A 25,931-nucleotide genomic window follows, 5' to 3' on the forward strand; every position below is an offset into this window, starting at 1 on the left:
GCTTTCCTTTCCATCCTGCTGGGAGCACTGAGGCCGGCTCGGCTCCTGAGCAGGCAGATCACAGCTGGGACTCGCGGAGCAGCGACTGGTGGGTTTCCCACGTTCCCCCGCACCGCCTCCTGGCCTACCCAGGGGCCCAGAGAAGCCTGAAACCCAGAAATACCCACAGGCAGGGACGGAGAGGCAGCCCCCAGCACGGCCCTCTTCAGCAGCGCCCACTGCGCCCGCCCACCCGTGCTGGTGCCCAGCCTGCAGCGGGGCCTGCGGGGAGCTGCGCCCACCCGGCCGGGGACAGTTCCCCACCGCTGAGAGAGATACACAGGGTCCGCAGCCCCTTGGCCTCGCACCCCGAGTGTCACTTCTCAGGCTCAGGAGGGGCTTCGTGAGGACAGACAGCCCACAGATGCCAGAGATTGGGGTCCCTGACCAGCCCCCAGCCCGGCACCATAAAGAAGCCTCGGGGCACAGTTGCAAAGAAGTAGAAGATGTGACAAAGAGCCATGTGGAAACTTCTAGAACCGAAAAATAGAACTTAAATGTGACTTATCTGAAGCTCCAAAGAGCTTTTTTTTGTATGTGTTCTACCTATTTGTATTTATTGTATAAAACTTTTTACCTGGAATTTAAACAAACACGTATCTAAAGAAATGTCTTTTATGTGGTAACATAATTGGTATTTTACTTTTTAATTTTTAAATTAAGAAAAAAATTTTTTGAGAGAAAGGGAGCAAGCACGGAAGGGGCAGAGAGAGGGACACAAGAATCTGAAGCAAGCTCCAGGCTCTGAGCTGTCAGCAGAGCCTGACGTGGGGCTCGAACCCTGGAGCTAACCGTAAGATCATGACCTGAGCAGAAGTCAGACACTTAACTAACTGAGCCCCACAGGTGCCCCATAATTGATGTTTTAAGTAAAAAATAATTATATTTTCCAAATGTACCTAGAAGAGCCGCATTCTCTGACCTCTGAATGTCGACGGAAGCGACCAGACGGCGGTCTGCTGCGCGCCCGGTGCTGCGCCGCGTTGCTTCGGTGGGTGTAGGGAGCCGGTCTGGACGCGCAGACGTAGACGGACAGGGGGAGTCACTCCGGTGGTTGCCGACACCCTCCGGGCGGAACCAGAGCTCCAGGGGCGGTTCCCAGCGGTGCTTACAGCGCGCCCTCTCAAGTGCGGCCGTGCGCTCTCCCGCTGTCCCCGCAGACCCCGCGGGGCGTCCCGGGCTCTGGGCAGATCATTTGCTCTCGTGTGGTTTTGTAGCATCAGAGGATCATTTGGAGAATTTTGGCTCACCAAGTTGCGACGTTCCAGATGTTGACCCATTTCATTACATAAAAAACCCCAAACCAGAAAAACCGTTTGTTAATGTCTCCAATGACCTTACCAGAAAAGCTTTGAAGTCATGAAATGCTGCCAAGTTCATCACGGCTGATACAACTTTTTTAAAAAAATAATACCCTTTTAAGAATATTTTTAAATGTTTGTTATTTATTTTTGAGAGACAGAGACAGTGCAAGCAGGGGAGGGTCAGAGAGAGAGGGAGACATAGAACCTAAAGCAGCTCCAGGCTCTGAGCTGTCAGCACAGAGCCCGACGCAGGGCTCGAACCCACCAACAGTGAGATCATGACCTGAGCCAAAGCCGGATGCTCAACCGACTGAGCCAGGAGCCCCAATACAACTTTTCTAAAATTATGATTTTTTTTTTTGAAAGTACAGATGTCATTAGCAGCAGAAACTGACCGGTTTTCGCCTGGAGTTGACGGGTGTGCTTCATGCGCCTTGGAAAAAGTCCTTTCATGCCGCCCGGAGCGCCACGCTCTTTGGTCAGTTGTCGGTGCCGCAGGGTAGCTGGCCACGCCCACAGCACCCACGTGTTTTTCCTTGGGGAAAAACGGTCACACCTCTGTGTGCAACAGACGTGCTTTAGGCACACTTTCCATTTCATCACAAGGAATGTTAATAAATGTATTCAAGGATCAGGATTTTAAAGTTAATATTTACTGTGTTATCAAAGACACATTAGAATTTTTTTTAAGTTTATTTATTTTGAGAAAGAGCAAGAAGGGGAAAGAGAGAGGAAGAGAAAAATCCCAGCAGGCTCTGAAGTGTCAGCACAGAGCCCAATGCGGGGCTCAAACTCACAAAATGTGAGATCATGACCTGAGCTGAAACCAAGAGTTGGCGGACTGAACCCCAAGGCATCCCATCAAGGACATGACAAAGCGACGTCAGTGTTAGTGGCTGGCCGGAGGGTGGCTGAGTGCTGCCTCAGCGTGGTGGCGCTGGGAAGGCCCCGGCGGTGTCCGCTGCCAGTGTTTGCACCATCAGTGTGAACATCACACTAGAAAGACCCGTCACGGCTGTTGGTGGTGGTGTGGAAATAGTTGTGACCAGTGGGATGGCCTGCAAGTGTGCCGAAGGCCCCCAGGGGTCTGTAGCCCTCACGTGGAGAGCCCGGGTGAGGGGTGTGAGTGGGAGGAAGTGGGTTCTCGACCAAGACAGCCCGGAAAACCAGGGGGGAGTAAACCTGGGAATGACTTTGGGGTCTGTCGGGGGGCCATTTCAAGGGCTCTGACCGGCTGTACGAGGGGCGTGGGGCGGTCGGTGAGCACACAGCCACATGGGGCCGCCTGGGACGAGGCTTAAAACCGGGTGACTGATGTCCTCGCTTCAGGTGGCCAAAGAGGGTTTGACCTGTGGAGGTGCTGGGACGCGCCACGAAGCCTCCTCACTTTTAAAAACAGTGTTAACTAAAAGTCTCCGCAGAACCTTCTGGGCTTTGACCCTCAGTGGTAGCCATTTCGCTCCTGGCCGCACCGGAAGCGCTAGAGGAAGTGACAAGAGCGACTGTTTGCGCTCTGCAGGCCGACCAGCAGCTGGTGAAGAAGGGGAGGAGCAAGGTCGGGGACATGCTGGAGAAGGCGGCCGAGCTGCTGATGAGCTGCTTCCGCGTCTGCGCCAGCGACACGTGAGTGCGCGCCCCTCCCGCCCCGCATCCTCCCCGCCTTTGCTTCTGTCACCGCGTGGAAGGGAAAGTCTCTGACGGTTGCCGCCTGCGGCGTCGCCGGAGCCCTTCCTCCCTGCGAGGGGCCGACCGCAGCCGCCCCTCCTGCGCGAGGCCCCGGCCCGCGCTTGCCCTGCGGGCAGGTGTGCGGCCCCGGAAGTCTCTAAGCTCTCCCCTTCCTGCACCGGCTTCCCCGTCCTTTCTTCCGGGGGAGAATTCTAGACGGACCTCGTTTTCGGGTGGCGCTGTAGCGGTCCGCCCTTGGGTTTCTTGTACTCCTGGGTCGGGCGCAGTCCGGCCGCTGGACCCCGCTGCCCCCGTGGGCCGCGCACCTCTTATTCGGGGACGTTGAGCGTCCGGGCTGTGGTCAGATGCGTCAGTCAGCTCTTCAGAGCGGGGGGGGGTTCGCTCTCTTCCCGGGTCCCCTGTGGGACCCCTGTCGCGGACGCGCTCTGCCGCGGGCACCGGGCCGTGGTATTTTGTCTTCTCTTCAGCCTGAGTCATTCATATTGACCTCTTTTGAGTTAACTGATCTCGTCGGCCATCATTTATTTTTTAATCCTAGGCTTTCCATCCGGTTCTGCTTTAGAGTTGACATTTTTCTCACGAAACCCCTTGTCTTCACCTGTTATAAAATCGCTTGATTTTATTTAAAAAAAACTTGACTGGAAGTTTTGGGAAATTGTAACACAAAGAAAGGGTTTTCCATACTTATGTAAACAAACAAAAGTATTGTTCACAGAAAGTGTCCCAGCTTCTCCTCTCTGACCCCTGTGTCCCCAGCCAGCCCCCCTCCCCCGACAGTGTTGCAGCCAGAGCTGGATGTCAGCGGCCACTCCGTGAGCCGGGGGCCGCCCCACGGGGCTGCATGTGCCCGCGTGTCCTCCCGCCCTGCTCCTCCATGAGTGGTGGCCTCAGACAGGCTCTGCCTCCGTGGCTCTTGTGGCAGACTGCACGCTTGTCCTTGCGCTCCCAGTGGCACCTTCATGGCCGGGGACACTCGGGGCCGAGGCTGAGGGAGTCCGCTGCACTGCTGTCACACCGTGGCCCCTGGAACACGGTATCCTGAGGAGAAACAGAGAAGCTGGACTTCATCAGAGTTAGGAACCTGTGCTTCAAAGGACACCATCAAAAAAGTGAAAAACAACCAAGGAACAGGAAAAACTTACTTGTAAATGATGGGGCTGACAGCCTGCGCCCAGAGCGTGTGAAGACTGCACACGGCCCGACGGGAAAAGGTAAGTGACCGACTCATGTGGACAAAGGATCCGAACAGACGTTCTGCGAAGGACGGAGACACGTGGCCACAAACCCTCGCAAAGGGCTCAGCATCCTCGGTCACCGACGGCACTCGGAGGAAGGCCGCTGCGTGGGGGGCGAGGGCGGGCGCCTCTGCTTGACGGAGGCCCCGCGGGCGCCCGGAAGAGCTCCTCAGCCCTCGTCCAGACGGGCAGGGGCGGGCGCTGCTCGGAGCGCTCAGCCGCGCTGCCGGGCCTCCCCCTGCTCGCTCCGCGTGGTGGTCACCTGCGCTCCCAGTGGGCCAGGCCGCATCGTCCCCTTTCCTGACCAGAGTGAGGGGTCTTGGCGGAGGTCCTGCCCCTGGCCGGCGACGGTCATAAAGCAGCTGGCTCTGGTCACAGAACAGGACTTGGGTACTTAGGCACCGACCGTCGTTTTACCGCGAGTGTTTCGATACGGGCTCGCCTCGGCCTTCAGCATGCTTCCCATTTCCCCGGCTTGTGAGCAGCCTGCCGGGCTCCACCGGGGGTGCAGGCAGCCGGCCTGGCACCGTGGCCGCAAGCGCACAGCTGTGCCCCGGACGCAGCGCTGCGGCGTGTGGACTCGTGGGCTGTGGAAGACGAGTCTGGATTGTGTTCCAACCCTGTGTCCTGAAGATAGGAGGCATTTGGCAGCGTGGACGGAGCTTTGGGCCGCAGACAGGTGTCTTCCCTTCTGTGCACCAGCCCTGGGCCATTGCTTTCTTTCTGGTGCATTCCAAAGGTGACCTGTCCATCCGCGACTTATCTAAATAGCGCAGTTCCTTTTGTGCTTTGAGGCACAGCGTACCGACAGTGCCTCCCACGATTCTGTGGGACTGACAGAGCCATAGCTCTGTTGACCAAACCCACGTGGAGGTCCAGGACACTGCTGTCGCCCGGCCCCTTCCCACAGACCCTCCCCACCGTCTCGGTGACCGTGTGGCTGTGTGTGCAGGTTGTCCCCGTTGTCATGCATTTCCGTAGTTCACCATGTCACCAGGACAAGCAGAGCACGTCCCCGTTTCCACGGTGCCTGACCCGATGCACGAGATGCGCACCCTTAGTTAGGTCTGACCTCTGCTCTTTGCTTCTTGGGCGTGGCATGAGCGGAATTTTATCTCACGGTGTTAATTTAGTTTAGGCAGGCTGTCTTTGTGGCTAGTCAATAAACCGCTTATTTTCTGTGCAACTTAAGAAGGATTGTCTCCCATAGCCGGGCCGGCATCGAGGACTCTAAGAAGTGGGGGATGCTGTTCCTGGTCAACCAGCTGTTCAAGATCTACTTCAAGGTATCCTTCTGTGGGGGCTCACACTACGCCGTCTCCCCGGGCTCCGGCATCCCTGGTGTCACTGGGGGACGACCTTCCCCTACCCGGACTCGCGGCCGAGTCTGTGTGCTAGGCACGGGGACTGCGGCAAGCACTTTGCGTGTGTCCCGCTTCGGTCTCCACCCCGCCAGGTGAGGGCCGCACGTCCAGGGAGAGCAGGGCACCGGTGCCCTGAGCAGCGTGCCCAGCGTGGTGGGGCTGGGCTTTCGTGGGGGGCGGGGGGCGCCCAGGCCTTTACCCGCTGCTGCAGTAATAGCTCTGGGGCAGCGGCGCCCAGTGGGCAGAGGCCCTTCCTGCCTCGTGAGGCTGGCCGGTGTCCCTCCGTGGCTGGGTCATCTGCCACGGGGCTGGTGTTTCAGTTTTCATTACTAACTAGGCAGTTTTGACGGTGTAATTCCCACTCCAAGCAGGCGTGTGGGTGGTGGGGGAGGGGAGGGGGGCTGGCGTCCGTCCCGGCGTCCTCAGTAACCCTGGGGTGGCTGCTGCAGATCAACAAGCTGCACCTGTGCAAGCCCCTCATCAGAGCCATCGACAGCTCCAACCTCAAGGACGACTACAGCACCGCCCAGAGGGTGACATTCAGGTACTACGTCGGGCGCAAGGCCATGTTCGACAGCGACTTCAAGCAAGGTCGGTTCGTCTTCGCCCCCAGGTTCTAAGGACACAGGGCTCTGGGCGGCGGGCACGGCGATCACGCACCTTACTAACACCTAGGGTGGACTCTGCTGCGGACCTCGTGGGCGTGCGTGTGTGCACGTGTGCGTCCCTGTGTGCGTGTGTGCGCAGGTGTGTGCATGCACGCGTATGTGCACGTGCGTGTGTGAGTGAGGGTGCGCACGCGCATGGAGGGCAGCTGTGGTCCCAAAGCCGTCGGGGAAGGAAGGCTCGCCCGTCTGCGGCGTCCCTGTCGGAGTCTCCATCGCCGTGGGCGTCCCTGTCACGTGAGGTCTTTCACCACAGTCCTTCCTGTTGGATGTGAGGGCTTGTCCCCCCCTTCGCTGGGCCTTCGCGGCCGCCGCAGAGGCTGGTTGCCACCTCGGTGCACGTTGGACCCGAGCTTCCTTGAAACCACGCCGCTGCTCCTTTCTGTCACAAGTGCTCTCCGCCAAGGTTTTCCTTCTAAACTTCGGATTGGCGGGCGCGTGGCAGCTCTCCAGGTCTCCTGTGGTGCATGCAGAGCAGACCTTTCCGCCCCACGCGTGGGCGGCTGCGTGCCCTGGAAGGCCGTGGCCAGAAGTGCTGTCCCCAGCCCTGCTCCGGGCTCTGAGCCGTCAGCTCGTGAGGACCAGCTGCCCTGGGGCACGGCCCCCGCGTCGTTCCCCACCTTATGATAATCCCTTAAAATGTGGAGCATAAGAATAGAAGCCTTTACATGAGATTCTGTCCAAGTTTCCTAAGGTGTCGCTGTGGTTTCCCCCAAATTTGAGTCCCAAATACAGCAGACCGCGGGCACTGTCGGTGGCAGCTGTTTATAGCCGCCAAGATTCTTGGACTTCCACGCCGGACGGCGCAGTGGGCTGGGGCCGGGAGGCCGCCCGGCGGCGTGCCTGACCGCCCCCGCGCCGCCTGTGTCCCCGCAGCTGAGGAGTACCTGTCCTTCGCCTTCGAGCACTGCCACCGCTCCAGTCAGAAGAACAAACGGATGATCCTCATCTATTTGCTCCCAGTGAAGATGCTGCTGGTAAGCGGCGCCCATCAGCTCGCGCGGACCCCGCCGCTCTGAGCCTGACGGCGGCGGCACGTCGTCACCGTGCGCACACCCCGAAACCGCGGGAAAGTAGGCTGTGTGTGGCCTGAGCCATTTATCTCCGCAACTGACATTGCTCCTTCTAGAAATGCTTTGTGCTTTCTTTCTCTTAAAAGCATCTAAGTTAAAAATTTAACATCTGTAAGACACAATAAATGCATATTATCTGTTTCTCTAAAAACTTACAAGAAATGGGTTAAGAAAGAAAAACATCATTCTAGCCTGTCTGTAGCCCAAAGTAAATTTGACATTTGAGAAGAAACGGCAGGTAACTCGCAAGGTTAATTGACTAAAACATTCTCAAAGTGGTAGTTTCCTTTCCTCCCATTGAAAAAATTAAAAAAATAAAGCAGCGCGCTCAGGCGGTTGCGCGTAGGTGGTCCGGCGGCGTGTCGTGCCTGCCTGCTCACGACCCTGCTTCCCGGCTCTTACGCCACTGTGTCTGCAGCCATGGCTTCCCCTGCAGGTTACAGATGGTGAGGGCGGGAGAAGGTCAAGGTCGGGTGCCACTGAGAGACAAGCCCCGCTGCTCCCAGGGCTCCGCTGCCAGACCCGTGCCCGCTCGTCTGCTGCTGTGTCGATAGGCCTTTCCCACAGCTTCAGAGGAAACTGCAAGAGGGGCGCCTGGGGGCTCTGGGTTCGCGCCCCGCGTCGGGCTCGGAGCCTGGAGCTGCTTCGGACTCTGTGTCTCCCTCTCTCTGCCCCGCCCCCTCCCGCCACACAGTGTCTCTTTCTCTTCTCAAAAATAAACATCATCATAGAAAAAGAAACATAAACTCTAAGAAGCCCAGGTTGCAAGTTTTTAGAAGGCGATTCCTTCATGTGAATTTTATCAAAGATCAATTCTGTTGACAATGAAAGGGTCTCATTCTGCACTATTGGCGCTTTGTCTTAGGGTCACATGCCGACCATCGAGCTGTTGAGGAAGTATCACCTCATGCAGTTTGCGGAAGTGACCAAAGCCGTCAGGTATCTGCCCCCCCCCACGTGGGCGCCTGCAACACGTGGCGTCAGATAGAGACCTCCCATGTGCCGTGCGAGAGCTCTTCCCTCCTGGCGCGCTCCTGTCCTGGGCTTCGGGTTTGGTGACCGTGCCTGCGCCTCTGTCCCCATGCACAGCGAGGGCAATCTTCTGCTCTTGAACGAAGCTCTGACGAAGCACGAGACCTTCTTCATCCGCTGCGGCATCTTCCTGATCCTGGAGAAGCTGAAGATCATCACCTACAGGAACCTCTTCAAGAAAGTGTAAGCTGCTGCTTCCTTCTTAAGCGCGGCGTGCGCGCGGCCCGGGCCGGGCGGGGCCGTGAAGGTTCTGACCGCCTTGTGGACGGGGCCTCGCCCTGCCCCGTGTGCGTGTGGGACGGAATCAGACCCCCGGGGCCGCTCGGGGCGCAGGCCGTCTGCGGGCCCCACATTTTGTCACAGCGAGGGGGGCAAGTGCTGGTTTCCTTTATTCACAGCCCCCCGCCCAGTCTGTCCGGAAGGTGAGTTCTGTGTGTGTTCCTGTTCACAGCTATGGGGGCCACCTGTCCTGGAATGTGTGGGACCCTGTTTGCTTTCAGGGCCCCCCAATTTCAGAGACATCCTCCATTCCGCGGAGCCTTGAGTGCATGTGAAAACTGAGTCTTGCATGTCCTCCAGGTGGTCTGTCGGGAGACGCTTCCCTCTGACTCAGCCTCCCCGGCTGTCGGTGCTCCCGCCGCCTGTAACCCACGTCACCTCTGCCCCCTCCTCCAGGTACCTGCTGCTCAGAACACACCAGTTGTCTCTGGATGCTTTTCTGGTTGCCTTGAAGTTCATGCAAGTGGAAGGCGTGGACATCGATGAGGTCCAGTGCCTCCTGGCCAACCTGATTTACATGGTGAGCGCGCCCCGTGGGCCGGGCCTTGACTCGAGGCTGTGGTGGGGCCTCGGTAAAGCTGCTTCGTTTGGTGAAGGTGTTTTCTTTTTCCTTTAAAAATTTTTTTTTAACGTTTTTTTATTTATTTTTGAGAGACAGAGAGAGACAGCATGAGCAGGGGAGGGTCAGAGAGAGAGGGAGACACAGAATCTGAAGCAGCTCCAGGCTCTGAGCTGTCAGCACAGAGCCCGACGCAGGGCTCGAACCCATGAACTGTGAGATCATGACCTGAGCCGAAGCCGGACGCTCAACCGACTGAGCCGCCCAGGCGCCCCAATGAAGGTGTTTTCTGACTCCGGGCTAGGGAGTAACCATGATATTTGGAGGGGACGCGGGTGAGGGTCACGGTCCAGATTTCTCTGTTCTCCACCACGTACATGTGTATTCATGGTACGCCCAGGGGACCGAGCAGCTGTGGTTGGAGCAGGCCATGTGCGCACGGGGCTGAGCGGCGAAGGCGCCCACGCCGCGCCCAGCCACAGGCCTGCCCTCTCTGCCTTGCAGGGTCACATCAAAGGCTACATATCCCATCAGCATCAGAAGCTGGTTGTGAGCAAGCAGAACCCGTTCCCGCCGCTGTCAACAGTGTGTTGAGTGCGCGTGGCCCCGGGGACCTGGGTTACCCGCCAGCGCCGATGACGCCGGTCCCGTGCCAGGGCCCTGTGGCCGGTGCCCCCGGGGCTCCTTTGCCGGCACACGCGGCGCCGTGACCTCTCTGGGCTCACAGCTGGTGTCCGCGGCGCGGGAGCGGGAGCGCCTGGGAGCACGCAGACGGGTGAGGGGCTCTGTGCCCGGGCAGCCATTACTCGGAGGCGCTGTTCGCAAAAGCGCCTTCGTGAGTTGCTTCGTGCCCCTTTCTCTGAGAGGACACGGCCTTTGTTCTGTCCCTGGGGACACCTCTATTTTCATATAATAAAGTTGAACTTTGTATCTGATCAAAGCGGTTAACGTAAGGCTTCCTTCCACGAAGTGAACTTAACTTTGCCGTCCCCACGTTTACCACCTGCCGCGTCTGCAGCGTTCGTGTTTTCTCTGTTCACGCAAACCTAGTCAAGGAGAAAACGCCGTGAGTGGTTTTGGCCAGTCTTTGCGGGGTCGCTGAGGGCAGCAGCTTCGACGCTGCTCCGGAGGACGTGGCCCCCCTCACGGGCGGGCCGCAGACGGAGCCGGTCCTGCGTCTGCCGCCTGCGGGCCCGCTGGGCTCGAGAGGAATATCTGTTCCCTGTGGCGCCAGCCACCCAAGGGGCAGGTGGCCCCCGGGGGTACGTTGGTGCTGGGCTCTGGCTCCCAGTTCAAGTCCACACGGGCCTCCCCACAGCCTGAGCAAGTTCCAAGAGCAAGTGTACCGAAGGGACCAGCCAGCCGGGGACAGGCTGTGGCTCCCGGAGGGGGCTTCGCCCCGGGTCACACCGGCCCCTGGGCCAGACGGCCAGAGCGCAGGCCACCAGCCTGCCACCATAGAGACAGGTCTGCAAACACAGGCCTGGGACACGGGGCTGCTGAGGACGACGCCGGGGCCACAGCCGGGGTGCACATCTCCCTCGCTTCATAAAGCCCGTGTCTCCCCGTCCGAGGCACAGAGGGCTGGGGCGAGGTGTCGGGGGCACCAGAGCCGGCGGGCCTCCCAGGAGGGAGGTCACTCGTCCCGTCCCAGGAAACCGGGACAGGCGGCCCTGAGTAACAAGGCTCAGGGGCTCCCATGTGGGCAGCTCTGGGCAGGGGACAGTCACCTGGAGCTTACCCGTCAGGTCCCTGGTGCGGTGGGGGGGGGTGCACACAGGAGGGCAAGGGCTGGTCGTGTCACCGCCTGGAGGGGCAGTGGGTGGGGGCCGGCTCAGACCAGTCGCCCCAGAGGCCCTGGGGGCTTGGAGCCACCCCACCGCCACGGGCTGCCCGGAGCCCAGCACAGGGGCCAGCGAGGCAATGTTGCAACGTTTCTGTAAAGGGACAGAGTGGACCACAGCCCGGGCTTCGAGCCAGGGGACCAGGTGGCCCAGGGGCCGTTAGTAAGGACTGCGTGTGGCCTCTAGCCCAAGACACAGCCGCAACCACTCAGCACTGGGGTGGGGGGACCTCACAGCCCTAGACCGCGACTCCCCACCACACGCGCCCCTCACGCACGGGGTCTGCAGCGCCCTCGCCAGAGAAAGCCGCCGGTCCCGTCTGCAGTGGAAAAGTCATTTCTGGGCGAAGCTGAGACTCGTGGGACTCCAGGGTTTGGTGTCCTTGGGGACCCGCTTCAGTTGGACTCCCGCAGTGGAATCGCCCGTAAACGGAAACCCGAGCCCACCTGCTCTCTGCCCGGGCAGCTCCTCACTCTTCCTGGCACAGGCCCCCGCCCCCCAGCCCACCTAACTCGGGCTGGGCCTGTGCAGCCCCTTCCCGTGTCGGGGTGACGGTGGCCCTTCATGGAACAGGTGGGGCTCAGGGTGCTTGTCCTGTGACCGCTGCCCTCTCCCCAGGGGCAAGAACCACGCCCGCCTTCCCCGCCTTCCACAGGGCCTGGGCCCCACCTGTGTCCCCAGGTCCCCAGGGGGCGCTCATCGCTCGGCCACAGCCCACCAGCCTGGTGAGAGGAACGTGTGTGTGCCCGGTGGCTGGGTTAGCCCCGCCCCCCAGGCAGGATATGGCCAGGAGGGAGTGGAGGGAGGGGAGTGGAAGGGGGGGGCAGCAGATGCCCTGTCCGGAGCCCCCAACCTTGCCGTCCCCACGGGGTCCTGCCGTCCCCTCCGGGCCTCACGGAGCGTGTGCTCCCGTTGGGTGGGTGAGCTGTCCAGGGAGGCAGGTGGGAGGGGGGGCAGGGAGGACCCTTGTCTCTGGCGTGCCTCCGTCTCCCCTTCCGATGCACACGTGGGCCTGGTCGCCGACCCGGGGCCGCCGGGGACAGATGGGAGCAGCAGCGCTGCTGTCTGGGCCCCAAACCACCTTGACCTCACAACCCGCCAGCACCGGGGGCACGGGCAGCGCTCAGGCGGGACATCGAGGGAGGACGGCCCCCGCCGCGCGGCCTGGGGCCATTGATCTTCCTGACCTTGCACTGCCTGCTGTTGACAAAACACCCTGCCCGCTTGTGACATCGGGGCGCCTCTGTACTGGCACTTTGAAACTTTGCTCATTGCAGTTACGCAAAACGCAAACTGCGGGGCGTTTGGAAAATGCCCTTGGAGGGGGGTCCGGTCTGAGGTGACCCGTTGCGTTTCCTAAAGCACTTTGCTCCTCGTGACCACAGGCTGGGGGCCCTGACGGGAAGGGCTCACCGCGCACAGCAGACGGGGTTCCTGCCACAGCCCCCGCCCCACACGGGGCGCTCGGGGGACGCCACATGCCCCGGCCACTCCCATAGCGGGAGGAGCAGGCGCTAAGCCCACGCAGAAGCATCCAGGCCAGGGAGAGGCTCTCCGGGCGCCTTCTGGGCAGCCCCCTCCCCCGCCTCTGCTCCCAGAGCCTCTGCCACTAACTCCCCTGTGGCCCGACTGACCCCAGGAGGGCCTGCCGTGAGCGGGGTGGGGTTACCCCGGGGCATCTGGACTCCTGTCCCACAATCTAGCATCTCCCGACGGCACCTCCCAACCTGGAGAGGGAAAGACCGGCTCCGGCCCAGAGGGCAGTGTCTCCCACAGAGCAAGGAGACCCCGGGATGAGGAATCCACACAGATGTCACTGCGGACAGGAGACCTGGTCCGGGCGCCGCCGCCGAGATGGCCGAGGGAACACAAAGAGACACCAGCAGCTGGCATGACTTTAATGGGGGTGGGGCGCAGGGCCCCCCGCTCAGCCTTGGGCCTCGACCCTGGCCTTCATGGACCTGTCGATCCACTTGAGGAAGTTGGCGACCTTGGTGTAGACTCCGTACTTCCCTTTCCGTGCACACCCTTCTCCCCAGCTGACGATGCCGGTGACGAAGTAGGTGTCCCTGAACCGGGTGACGTGGGGGCCCCCGCTGTCCCCCTGACAGGCGTCCTCGGGACTGGTGTCGTAGCCGGCGCAGAACATGTTCTGGGTGACGGTGAAGCTGCTGGACAGCTTGCACGTGTTCCTGTCCACGTAGGGCACCTCCAGTATCTTGAGGGTGGTGGACGGACGGCCGTTCTCGTGGGTCCTCCCGAAGCCGCTCACGATGCCCGTCTTCTGCGCCATGAGCGTGGACTCGGCCCAGTCCTTCTGGGGCAGGCAGGCGGGGGCCACGTTGGCGCGGAAGGTGATGGGCGTCTTCAGCCTGATGACGGCGATGTCGAAGTCGTAGGTCTCCCTGACGAACTTGTTGTGCTTGATGATCATGTGCACCTCGTGCGCCACCTCGTCGCCCTCCTCCTTGTCCATGTCCCGTTCACCTGACGGCGAGGACACAGTACGTTCAGCTTGGGTGGGCCGTGCGCTTACGCGCACGGCGCTTTCTAGAGCAGCTATTATGTTTTTATTAAAAAATGGAACATGGTCACTAGAAAACCTGAAAAATAAAATCATAACCAGGCAAATACAAACGGCCTTCAGTTTCACTCTCCTGGGCGGCCGCCGCGGGACTCTGGAAGCACGGCCAGCACTTCAGGTGGATGCTTCCGGAAGCCGCGCCGGGCAGCGGGCCACCCAGGATCGAGGGTCTGTGCCTGACGGCGCCATCCAACGGCCGCCTGGTCCCGGAGTGGTGGCCGGTCAGAACCGGGACGTGCTGAGTGTCAGCTTTCAGACTTACAGTGAAAAACACAGACTCAGAATGTCACGGTAGTGTTTAAAATTGATTACACATTGAAATAATGATGATAACATTTTGGATATGCCAGATTAAGGCAGAATGCTAAAATTAATTTCATCTGTAAACTTAAAAATCTCTAATAGGAAATGTAATGTAACTAGAGAATTAAAAATCACAGGTATGGCTTACATTGTGGCTCACAGGGGATTTTCACACACCTGCTCTAGAGTCTGGAGGGGAAGGACGGACGCTACGAAATCACCCACGGACGAAACTGAGCAGCAGATGCTCTGTGCTCAGGCCGATGAAGAGGAGCTCTGGGAGCCTTCCCTGAGGAAGGGGCCCTGAGGGGAGGCTCATGGCACGGAGCCCGGATGTGGACAGCGCCTCCCCACCCCGCCCTCGCCTGTGCTCCCCCCCAGCCCCCCTGCAGGACACAGCATGTTAACTAGTGTCTCCCACTGGCAGCTCTAGAAACGACACGGCGTGAGCCCAGCCGGGCGGCTGAGCGGGCGTGGCACCACTTACCTACCCTCACCTTGAATCTCTTGGCCTGGTGCAGACAGTGCGCCGCGGTGAGGACGTAGTACTCGCTCAGGATGGTGCCTCCGCAGAACCCCTCATTCTCCTCGTTGATGAGCAGGGCCTGCAGGGGCACGCAGGAGCCTGCGGGGTTGGGCCTGCCCCCGCCCTCCCTGTCTCCCCGTGGGGAACGGGGAATGTAGGGCCCGTCCTGACACCTGCCCGAGGCTGGGAGATTTCCCTGCGGGGCTCCAGGCCAGCCACCACCCCTCTCCGGGTGCTTCCCAGCCGCTCCCACGGAGCAGCCAACTGGTCTACCCAGCAGCCATCTGCTGCGACCCCTCTAGTGCCCGGCACCCCAAGGGGCTTCTGCCGCGCCTCCGCTTTCTGCTCCTGAACCACAGACTCCTTCCTCGGGGAGCCGTCCTGTGCCCTCCAGGGCGGTCACAGCCCTCCGCACTCTGTGGACAACCTTTGCGTGGCTAAGGGTTACCTCGCAGGCGCCCGGGACGGCCCTCCCGCAACGGCCGGCAGATGCCGCCGCTCTAGGGCAACTCCCTTGGAATCCACGGGGCTCCCTGCGTGGGATTGGAGAGCGAGGCGTCGCCCCGGGAGCGCACTGGCAGGCCCAGAGGCCCCTTATTCCCCTTCCTCCCCAGAGAACCGTCTTGCAGATCTGCGGATGGCGCACTTTTTGTTTTCCCTTTATCTGGAGAGTTCCCCGGGGCGTGGCTACCCCATGCTGGTTGGCGGAAAAACAAAGGTTCAAATCTGAAAGCGCAGCCCCCCCTCCCTGAGGACCCCGTGCGGCAGCGCTGGGGGAGGGTCGGTCTTCCCAAGACTGGACCCCAGCTCTTCTCAATGTGTCGGCAAGGCCGCTGGGCCGGGCCGGGCGAGCAGGGCTCATGGGTCTCCTGGAGAGGATCCCACTGCCCAGGTCCCTCGCCCTCCTGTCCGCTTGTGGGGGGCCTTCCAAAGCCCCCCGGGGCTCCACACGGCCACCTGGCCCGGGGCCACTGAGCTCCCATGGGCGCCACGTCAGTGCTGGCCGCTCAGCACACACCAACGGGGCTGCCCCGCCCCCCTCACCGGGGCAGGGGACCGCCCCGCTGATCGCATGTCCCACACGTGACCCCCGGGCCCTCGTGGGGCCCACGACCAGAGTTCTCCCTGAACGTGCGCTGTGGCCATGGTGACCATACATGGACATGCTCCTCCCTGGGCCCCTGATGACAAAGGAGAGTGTCCCAGAGAGCAGCTCGTGCAGGAGCGAGCCAGGCTCCTTCGCCCCCCCCACAGCCGCCCCGCCCCCAGCCGCCCCCCAGCACCCCCTGCCCGCCGCCCGGAGCCTGCTGCCCACGTGGGGGTCCGGGGCTGCCCCTCCTGTCCGTCCGTCTTTCATGGACACACAGATGGGGACAGACGGCAGGTGGAAAGGCACAGAGCCCACTTCTCGCCTCGGGCACCCTCCGCCCCGGAGCCTGCGGGCCCCTGCTGCCCGCCCGTGCCGCCAGGCCACCCTGCAGTCACCTGCCAGGGACACTCGCCGTCTTCGCAGTTTCGCCCGCCCACGATCCGGACCAGGTCTCCTGCGTCCTCTGCAGGGCTGGCCTCCGTCCTGTTGGAGGCCAGCAGTTCCAGAGTGCTCTCGGTGGGAGGCAGGTCGTCCTGCTCCTGCACGTCCGCGTCCGCGGGACCCTCACCGCTGGGGCCCATCTCGGCTAACCTTTTCCTGCGCTTCGGAGTGTGTTTCCCGCAGGGGAAAGGCCCTGAAATCAGGGGCGGCCTCAGCCAGGCGGGACCCTACTCGTGCCCACATGGAGCTGTCCCCGGAGTTGTCCCCCAGCCCGGCGGAGGAGGGAACAGAGAGGACAAGGTGTGCCCTGCTGTGGAGGCGCCTGGAGGGACAGGGGCCCAGGACCGCTGGCCCTCGCTGCCCCCCACCCCCCGCCCCTGCCCAGAGCCAGGCAGCACCGCGGCGCCTCCTACCTGTGGAGATGCAGGACCTGCCGTCATCCCCCAGGACGTACCCGCTGGCGCAGCCGCACACCACGGAGCCCTGCTCCTCGCTGCAGAACTGGTCACACTCACCGTTGTCCAGGCTGCAGGCTTTCCGCGTGGCTGCGGGGGAGGCACGCGGGCCCTCAGGACCGGCCAGGGACCCCGAAGGACACCCGTCCGCAGGGAGGAAGGACGGAGGCACCAGGGCGCATCCACCCGCCGTCAGCCCCAGGGGCGCCCCCGCCGGAGCAGAGGGCCTGCACCGCACAGAACCGCATGGTAGCCAGTCCCCGCGCAAGTGGGACAGGCACGGGGCAGGCTGGGGCGGGGGACCGCCTCTGTGCACGCTCGTCCCCGCCCTGCAGCTCCCGCACCACCCCTTGCGCCCAGACCCCCACGCCGAGTGCGTACGTGACCCATGTGGGCACGTGACCCGTGTGCGCCCGTGACCTGTGTGCGCAGGCCTGCACGAGCAAGGGCTCCGGGGCACGCTGCCCCGCTTCTCCTGACACGTGCCCCGGGCTGGGCCCCTGGGGAATAAAGGGTCTGGGGGCCTGGGGTCTGGCCCCGGTGTGGCAGCAGCAGAGGCAGGGGGGGCGCGTCCCAGACCCCGGCTGGCCTTCCTGTCGCCAGCTGTGTGGTTTGGGCAGGCTATATAAACCTCTGGGCCTCAGTTTCCTCACTTGTAAAGTGGAGGCCACACGGCCTCCCAGGTCGCGTGGAGCTCCTGACACAGCGCGCCCGGGGTGGCTCAGCGGCTGCGACTCCGCCAGAATCGCCCACCGCCGCCCGAGCACCCCAGCGGTGTCACCGCCACCATTTTATGTCAGTCACATTCTGCTCCTGGGGTTTTTGATGAATAAATAATTATGGTGAGAAGATCACCATTAGTGAACTTCAGAAAACGCCCCGCAGCTCCGGGCTCAGCCAGAAGGAGGGCCGGCGAGGACACCCCGGGCCGTGGGCGGGCAGCATGGGACCCGTGGTCCCTTCAGGGTGGCCCCACAGCTGCCCCAGCGCGAGCACTTGCTACAGGTGAGAAATTAAGTAATCTGAAAAAAAAAATGCATATCTTTCTCCTTAGGGAAAACTGGCCTAATAGGAATCTAATTTTAAAAATTAAAGACCATATTCACTGTATTAGGAAAACTCTTCGTGACTTTTCCCTGTACAATTCACTAAATGTATCAGATTTGCATCACTGGACAATCCCGGACGTTCGGAGCTGACATGTGCACCGCAAACCGAGGTGACAGGTGGCGGTTCAGGGCCGCTGCGGGCCACAAGGAATTTGAGTAGATGGGTTGCGCCCCCCAGGGTCTCCCGTTCCTGGCCGCAGGCTGCAGACCCCGCAGAGGCACACGGACCCAAGAGGACTGTCGGACAGGCTTCCACGCTCCTGTCTTGGCTGCTCCTGCGGTGGCGCAGCCTGAGGGAAGCCAGACTCTCTCTCGGCTTCCTTCGGGGTCTCGGCTTCTCCCCCCCCCCCCCTCCCGACCCTTCCAGGGACCCTACCCCAAAGGCATGCTGGGAAATGGAACTCACACAATTCACAGTTCTTGCCCTCGTACCCTTCCAGGCAGGTGCACGTGTACCCCCCGATGCCATCTGTGCACTTGCCCTGGTTCTGGCAAGGGCTGTTTTCGCACTGGTCTCCGTCTGCAAAGACAGGGTTTGGGGACCCGAAGCTGGCAGGCAGCCCCGCTACGTGGGAGAGGTTTCGCCGTGTGGGTCTTGGCGTGCGGTCCAGACAGCGGGACCAAACCGGAAGCTCCTCCGGCCTCCCCGTGAACCCGCTGCCGTCTGGACTCCGTGTCACCCCCACCCTGTGCGGCTCTGTGGACGTGATGCTCTTATCTAACTGGGTCATTGATAAGCCCTTCTATTTCTGCTGAGATGTTTGCGTGTTTTCAACAGTGCACCCCGGGCTAGTGGCCAGAGGGGACCAGGATGGGGGGACGGGCCGCCGCCTGACACTCGTTTCTGGGCTGAGCGCCGACAAGATGGCTCTTTGGGCGCCTCCCAGCTGGTCTGGGGGCGGGCTGCTGCCCAGCACCGCAGGGGCCACCCAGTCCGCAGTGTGTTCGGACAATCTGATTTAGACGCAGGCCCAACTAACGTTTGGGGAAATTTGAAAAGTATTAGCAGAATGAAACATGAGTCATGATTAATACCATTTCACAAGCTGTGAACATTCAGTCTTAGTAGAAGCCCTAATCTTTCAGACTCAGTCTTCTATTTCCACCTGATGCCTTGGATCTGAAAAACGATGGTAGAGCTTGGTGCTCCTCCAGGAAGCGCGAGCTGACGAATCCACATTTAAGTAAGTAACAACACTGGAATCAGTATAAAGTTAACCCCCCAAAATAATTTTGCAATCACTATTATGGACACACATGGAGAGGAAAAGTCTTAGGTGAGAAAGATAAAAGCAGGAGTGGAGAGGAAATTCAGGAAGAATTTTCAAAAGTGAAATACAATCCCCTATTTCAATGTCTGAACGAACCCCGGTCAGTATTAGAATAGAAACCGTCTTACCTTTGTATTTATTCCAGAATTCAGTCTAAAAGGGAAAAAAGATTTTAAATTCCATTAGGGAAAACACTGAGGATAACTGTAACTTCTTCACTCAACCTGAATCAGATGCTTTCCCTAACGGGGTCTTTTCTGGTACGAATCGCTCTGGACCTGGGCATGGTGACAGGGACGCACGGGGACCTCCCGCGCCTGTGTGGACGGGGCTCTGGTCAAACCGGACGCACCATCTCTGTTGAATATTGCACACTTATTTTCCAGCTGGTCACCAACACATGGGTTGTACCAAAAATGCTTTGTTCTGTGTGCTGCACCCTAGCTGATCAATGAACGGCTTGGGGTTAGATGTCTGGGTCAAAGATTCAATAAGGGATCAGAGGCTTGGTGGCTAACCATGTTCGACTGAGAAAACGGTAATTGATAATGGGGTTAAAGTAGGGCACCGAAACCCTGTATCACACTCGAAAATGGTCAGTCTTAGAAATTATGTTTGCTGCCAATTCGGATGAGCCTCAGAACGTGGCCTCAGCTAGAAATACGGTCCTTGCAGATGTAATCAAGGTGTGCATCCCAAACAGACCACCTGGGCTTCGGGGGGGCCTTGGACCAGGGGCGGTGCTGTCGGGAGAGACGGAACATGCTCGAGGGCCACTTGGAGGCAGAGCAGAGGCCTGAGTGACGGGCCTACAGGCTGGCACCATCCCCCTCGGACCGCCGACGAAGGGAGGTGTCCACGCTCTGGTCAGTGGGCCCTGCTCCTGGGCACCCAGGGAAGCCGCACTGCACCGTGTTCCAAGGTGAGATGACCGGGCGGAACCTGTGCTTCTGCCCCCGGCACACACTGTACATCCGCTTTGTTAGCAACTAGCCTACGTTTCAAACTTAAAAGTACAAATCTCCCCAAGGTCCCATGCCTCCGGAGCCTGCCACCTGGCACATACTGAAAGCATAAGATAAGGCTTGGAATTTTCTGGAATGCCTTGCGTCATGATGATTTGTATTTCTTGATGTAGCAAGCAACACGTATGACCCTGTGTTTCCTGCTCTTTCCGCAGAGTTCTCTGTTTCTGGAAGATCGCACCTCCCAGCAGCGGCCCTCTCCTGGGCTCCTGTTCCTTTTCTTTTTTTTTTTTTTTTTAAGAAATTCTAGAAGTTTGGTACATTTGTATCAACACCTTCCAGACAGAGTCACGCTGGTGGCGTCTTGATCGGGACCTGCAGGCGCCAGGACTGTTGGAGGGTCAGTTCCCGGGGCCTCCGGGCCCCCAGCCCGTGCTGAGTTACAGAAGCCCCGGGACACCGGCCGCGGTCTCCTCGCCGTCCACCGAGAACGTCACCGCACAGCAGAGCTGCCGTGGGGCACGTTCCGTGAAATCCGACACACGCGCAGGCAGATGCGGGTAAGCACCTTCACGGCCCCCGACGGCCGCCCCGGGGCCACCACAGCCGTGACCTCCGGCGCCCTCGTGAGACTGGCTCCTGGGTCTGGACAATGCCTCTGACACTTGTTCAAGTCGCCCAGTGTGTCAGTCTGCGTTTACATCGCCGGTGGATTCCCGCTGCACCGCGGCCTGCGGGTCCCAGCACCCAGCGGGGACAGGGGCCAGACGTGTGGTTTGGGGCAATCCAGGTTTCCGTGTGACGGGAGTGGCAGGCTGCCCGCCCGGCTCCCGCGGCCCGTCCCCAGGTCTAATTCTGCACGTGTGCCGCGGCGCCTTGTCGCGGCTGCGGTCTGCTCGTCTGTGCCAGCGGAGGGCGTCCGGGGGTCCCCGTGCATGTCGGCCCTTCCCGTGCCCTCCTGGGCGGCATCTGTTCCCTCATTGTCGTTGTCAGCTATTTACTGTCTCCTGTTGAGTAGTGACCGATCTTTACGTATTCTGAATACAGATCCTTTGTCAGATGTGTGATTTGCAAACATTTTTTTAGTTAATGGCTTGTATTTCTAGTCTCCAATATTTTTCACAGAGCAAATTTTAAATTTGCAATAAGTCCAATCTTTTTAAGTATATTTATTTATTTTGAGATACAGAGAACACGAGCAGGGGAGGGGCAGGGAGAGGGAGAGAGACAATCCCCAGGAGGCTCCACACAGCCAGCACAGAGCCCAACATTGGGCTCGATCTCATGAACCATGAGATCCTGCCCTGAGCTCACACCGAGAGCCGAACACTCAGCTGAGCCGCCAGGCGCCCCTGGAATAAGTCCAATTCATGCACGTTCTCCTTCCTGGGTCGTGGTTTTGATGTGGTGTCCAGAGGCTTTTGCCCAACTTCACGTCCCGACAGCTCCTTCAAGTTCTATGTTTTACCTTTCGATCCTCGGTCCATTTTGAGTTAATTTCGGTGCAGTTGTGAGACTTAGGTCACAGTGGGCCTTGTGTGTACAGAGATGTTCAGATGCCCCAAACCATCAGCTGAAAAAGACGATTCTTTCTCCACTGACTTGCCTCTGAACCTTTGTTCATCTCAACTGGCCACATTCCTGTGGGCCTGTTTATGGGCCTTCTGGTCTGTCGCCCTGACCCGAGCATCCGTCGCCTTAGCAGCGGCACCCACGAATGCCCTGTGGTTAGTGAAGCTGTGCCGTGAGTGCTTGGAGCAGGGAGCATGATTCCTCTTTCTCCAAACGGTTTCGGCTCTTGTAATTTCTTTGCTTTTCCACATCTCCGCTTGTGGGGTCAGCCTGTCCCTACCTGACGGGGTGTTTACGGCAGTGCACTGAATCTGGGTGAATACGGCGGTGGCCGTGGCTTTGGGCAGAGACTGCGCGGGCCCCGTGTCCCTGTGCGCGGCCTGGTCCGGGAGGGGCGGCCGAGGCCGTGAGTCAGTATTCGCGGGAACACTTTATGTTTCAGAGCTGATTTAACACGACTCCCCGGGAGTTCTCAGGGCGCTCCTAAGAGATGGGCCCCGCCCCGCCCTCGCCTCCCGGCCCCGCCCACCTGGGCGCCGGCAGGGGTGAGGCCGGCACAGAGCGGCACCCGCTGAGGCCCTTACCGTCTTGGCGTCGTCCTCGAAGATTTCGTGGGCCTCCTCCCACACGCACGTCTCCTCCACACACTCTCTCTCCAGGTTCCCTTGCTTCACCTCTTCCCAAAACGAGTTTGCCCTGCGGACCCTCTGCAGGACGCTGCTGGCGTGCTCCGGGCGCAGGAACACTGGCAGGCGGGCAGGGACACGGAGCCCCAGGGCCTCAGCGCCTGTCCCCGTGTCCCCTCGCCTCCGCGCTGCAAAGGGCCCCTCCTCGTGCCCTACGGCAGCTGGAGGGACCCCACCTGCTCCCGGCTGCCGGCCGGCGCGCCCCCCAGGCCCTTCCCTGTGGCTTCATGCCCCCCCCCCCCCCCCCCCCCCCCCCCCCCCCCCCCCCCCCCCCCCCCCCCCCCCGCAGCCCTGCCTGCACTCTCCCTTCTCAGAGGGCCTGGGGCCACGCCCCGGTGCCCCCTGGTCCCCACCCTTCCGCTCTCAGCTCTCAGAAGAGGTGAGCTGTGGTCCCATTATGATCAAGATCTACAATCAAAATACGCCTTTTATCAAGGCCCAGGACACCCACATGCAAAACAGCACTTTGGAGAAATAGTTCTTATTACAAAGTGTTGCACTTGATTTGTGTTCTTTTCCACTTCACTTGAGAATCCCACTGAATTGATCTGTGACTCTCAAATGAGTCCCCACCCGCCCGCTGAAGGGTCTTGGGTCCGAGCATCTTGGGACCCCTCCTCTTGACTGTGCCCGCCCTGCTCCCTCTCCACCATGTTCGGGGACCCCCGACCCTCCTCCAGCCTTGCCCACGTCTCCAGCTGTGTTCTGGGTCTCTCGCCGCCATGGACCTGGGCCCCGGCCCCCTCCGCTGCCTGCACCCACACCTCTGGCCGTGGCCTCAGTCTCTCACCACCCTTCTCTCTCTCCACCGTGGACCTGGGCCCCTCCTCAGCCCCGCACGCCTCTCTCTGCCTTCCTTCTTGCCCTCCAAGTTGCTCTTCTTGCTTGCGGCCTGCACCCTGAGGTCTCTCCCCCAACCCGGCCTCTGCTCAGCCCAGAGCACCAGCTCCCCATGTGCAGAACTAGCCTGGGACCCAAAGCCGGGTGGGCTCCCTTCAGACACAGCTCCCACGCCTACTGCCCTCTACTGGCAGGTGAGAGTCACCATGTGTGAGTCTCCCTTGTCTTCCCGTTCAGGTTGGTATACACCAGGTGCTCAATAGTTAACCCCACGCCCAGCTCAGATTGCTTTCCCGGTGGGTCCTCCATTTCTTTTAGCGACAGCATTGTCACCCCAACAACGCCAGACTCAGACTTGTTCTCTGTGGGCTCTCCCGCCACCCTGAACATCAGCACCGCCACCCAGCCCGGCCGACTTGGGTTCTCCCCTTCTCTCTTCTCACGGCCTCCTCGTCCCCCACACACTGGGTGCCCCTGCCCGCCCCCGGGTCCCGCTCCTCTCCCTCTCCTCTGCCCTTTCTGGAAGGCGCAGAAGCCCCACTCTGTCCAGCCTCGAGCTGGGCAGCCCCTTCCCCTGACCGAGCCGGCCTGAGGGAGGAGGTGCTGGCTGGACCCTCATTCTCTTTCGGCCATGACGCTCCTCTGCCTGTGGCCCCCCACGGGCTCGTTCTGGCGGTGGCGGGCACTGCTCTCCATCCCCCTCGGTCTCCCCCTTGTCCGCCCCATGGGCTTCTGTGTGTGACCACCCGCTTGGAGTCTGGCACCCACCCACCTGGCGCAGCCATGTCGTGCACTGTGAAGGCGTGAGGGCCTCGCCCTGGTCCCCATTGCCCCCCCCCCGGGGGTCACCCTGAAGTCCCCAGGGTGAGGCACTTACCACCATCCCCCAGTGGCACGAGGCAGGCCAGCGAGGTGCTGAGCAGGACCAGGAGCAGTGGAGCCGCCATGCTGTGGCCACGGACAGTGCGTCTGTCCCGCAGTGACAGGCCTCAGGGGCAAGGTTCACTCCCCCTGGCCCCGGGCGGCCGGCTGACCTCTTATCTGCACCTCCTGATTGGAGCCTGGGCTGCCGAGAGGCTGGGGCCGGTGACCTCGTGGGGCAGGGCCACCCTGCAGGTGTGGCCCTGGGGGGCTCTGGGGAGGCCCGTCCTCATCGGGCCCCAGGTCCGAGGGGCCAGCCGTGGGCACAGGAGGTTCTTAAGGGAAAAAAAGTGTTCCTTTCATAGTTTCCGGATGTTGTGACAACTGTCATTTTGTCCTTGGGCCACGACACGAGCTAATTGTCATTTTCTACCTTTCCCCCAGAAAAGGAACTTGGGTGGACAGCGGTGTCAGCCCAAGGCTGTCTGGGGTGCATGTGGGGCTTGAGGCTGGGGCTTCCCTTCTGCCCACGGCCTCTGTCTCCAGATGGCCTGGGCTTCACCTATGTGTCAGCCCCGCTGAAGTCCAAGGGCCCCAGGAGGCAGGGGTATCCTGTGGCCCCTCTGGGCTGCGGGCTCCTGCCCACAGGCTCCTGCACACACTGCTGGGGGGCGCTGCCCTTGCCTGGTGCAGCCCAGGACATCTGGCCCAAGGTTGGGGACCGTCCCGCTCAGCCTTGGAGCTGAGCCACAGAGATGCCCTGGTGCACGCAGGCCGGGGGCATCCCTGAGGGGATGCCACTCAGACACCCCGTGGGGGTGGGGGGACACGGAAATGAGCCCCCAGATCGGGGGCCTTGCAGCGAGTCCATTTCCTTCTCACAGAGGCCGGTCGGGCCACCCAGGAGAGGAGGCGGGAGAAGCACGGAGCCACCGGCCAGCTCGCTGCGGCTTGGGATGCGGGCGGCGCGTATGCCTGGCTCCTGCCCGGGGGTCCCACAACCGGGGGCCACATCCCCCCAGGACACACAATGGCACCGGAATAGCTCAAGTCTGTGCCAGCCCACGGCGGCTCAGCCTGTGGTGGCCGGGCCACGAGGTGCGTGTGTGTCTCTGTGTCACAGAGACAGGGACAGGGAAGGAGAGATAGGGAGAGAGAGACACAGAGAGACAGAAAGACAGAGATGGTGACAGAGAGGACAGGGAGACGGAGACAGAGGCAGGGATGGAGACACTGCCCTGTATCCCACGGCACCCACTGCACCTGACATTCTGCATGTGGTGAGTGACCTCTGACGCCCAAGGTCACTGACATGCAAGCCTCATGCTGTCCACTTGTTCGCTGCAAGGGTGTGGTGCACACAGTAGGTGCTTAACAAACCCTCACAGACTGAATGGGTCAGTGACGTCCCGAACGCCTCCTGTTCTGGCTGGCCCTTCATAGTAGCCTCTGTGCCGTGCAGAGCCGGGCCCTCGGGGACAGGTGGGTGCCCTGGGCCCGTCTCACTGGCCTCTTTGTCGCTGGGTGTGTTCAGCATATGGGGGACATGGGGTCCTGGGTGAGCCTGTCCCCGTCCTTGGTGCCCGGTGGTGGGAGTGACACGGGAGGCCACGGGCACATCAGCCGTGTCGTCTTTGGGGCCTGGCCCAACGTCACCGGGCACCTGTGCTATGGCGGCTCTCCAGGTCAGGCCTGCGTCTCCCCTGATGGCCAGGGGACCCTAAGTGTGTCTTGGTGGGCACCTGCCGTGGCCTTCCAGCTCCCTTGCCCTGTGCCCTCCAGGAGAGGGCCAGCCGGCTCCTGCTCCCGGGCTCAGGGCTTCCGGCAGCTCCCGGATTCTGGACGCGGAAACTCCTCTCTGTGCCTGAGCCCGAGCTGCGGGGCGGAGGACGCCGGAGGCTCGGGGACCGGCTGCACTGCGCACGACTCGGCGAGCCCTCCCTGGGCCCTCGGCTTACGTGCTCCAGGCCACCCTGGTGGCCAGCACCGAGCCCGTTGCACAGATGCCGAGCCCGGGTGCAGGGCGGGAGGCGGCCTGGCAAAGAGCAGGTGGCACCCGCCCCACACACTTGCTGAGACCCCGGCCCGGCAGCCAGCCTCTCGTGTCAAGGCCCGAGAACATGTCCAGCTCCGGGACACATGGTCTCT

At 60.9% G+C, this 25,931-nt stretch overlaps 2 protein-coding genes across 4 annotated transcripts in view; one reads left to right on the forward strand and one right to left on the reverse strand.

Moving 5' to 3' along the window:
• Positions 1–10,171, forward strand: part of PCID2 (PCI domain containing 2) — a 22,226-nt gene extending 12,055 nt beyond the window's left edge. Inside the window, exons 1-9 of one of the 3 annotated variants that reach the window (XM_029936415.1) lie at positions 944–1,030; positions 2,863–2,966; positions 5,475–5,550; positions 6,078–6,219; positions 7,170–7,270; positions 8,232–8,305; positions 8,456–8,581; positions 9,074–9,197; positions 9,741–9,920. In XM_029936415.1, the coding sequence (XP_029792275.1) occupies positions 968–1,030; positions 2,863–2,966; positions 5,475–5,550; positions 6,078–6,219; positions 7,170–7,270; positions 8,232–8,305; positions 8,456–8,581; positions 9,074–9,197; positions 9,741–9,830 (900 nt within the window). In that variant the 5' untranslated portion in view covers positions 944–967 and the 3' untranslated portion in view covers positions 9,831–9,920. Of the gene's footprint in view, positions 1–943; positions 1,031–2,862; positions 2,967–5,474; positions 5,551–6,077; positions 6,220–7,169; positions 7,271–8,231; positions 8,306–8,455; positions 8,582–9,073; positions 9,202–9,740 lie in introns of those variants that run through there. The other 2 variants (XM_029936416.1, XM_029936414.1) reach the window with 2 other exon arrangements.
• Positions 10,172–12,962: 2,791 nt separating this feature from the next.
• On the reverse strand, positions 12,963–23,892 carry F10 (coagulation factor X). The gene is made up of 8 exons (XM_029938407.1): positions 23,800–23,892; positions 21,981–22,141; positions 18,988–19,012; positions 17,995–18,108; positions 16,438–16,569; positions 15,979–16,217; positions 14,455–14,572; positions 12,963–13,567 (listed from the first exon to the last, which is right to left on the reverse strand). Exons 1-8 carry the CDS (start codon positions 23,867–23,869, stop codon positions 13,008–13,010), a joined length of 1,419 nt encoding a protein of 472 aa, XP_029794267.1. The 5' UTR covers positions 23,870–23,892; the 3' UTR covers positions 12,963–13,007.
• Between the last annotated feature and the right edge of the window lie 2,039 nt (positions 23,893–25,931).

This window comes from Suricata suricatta, chromosome 4 (genome assembly GCF_006229205.1).
Source record: "Suricata suricatta isolate VVHF042 chromosome 4, meerkat_22Aug2017_6uvM2_HiC, whole genome shotgun sequence".
Classification (NCBI taxonomy): Eukaryota; Metazoa; Chordata; class Mammalia; order Carnivora; family Herpestidae; genus Suricata; species Suricata suricatta.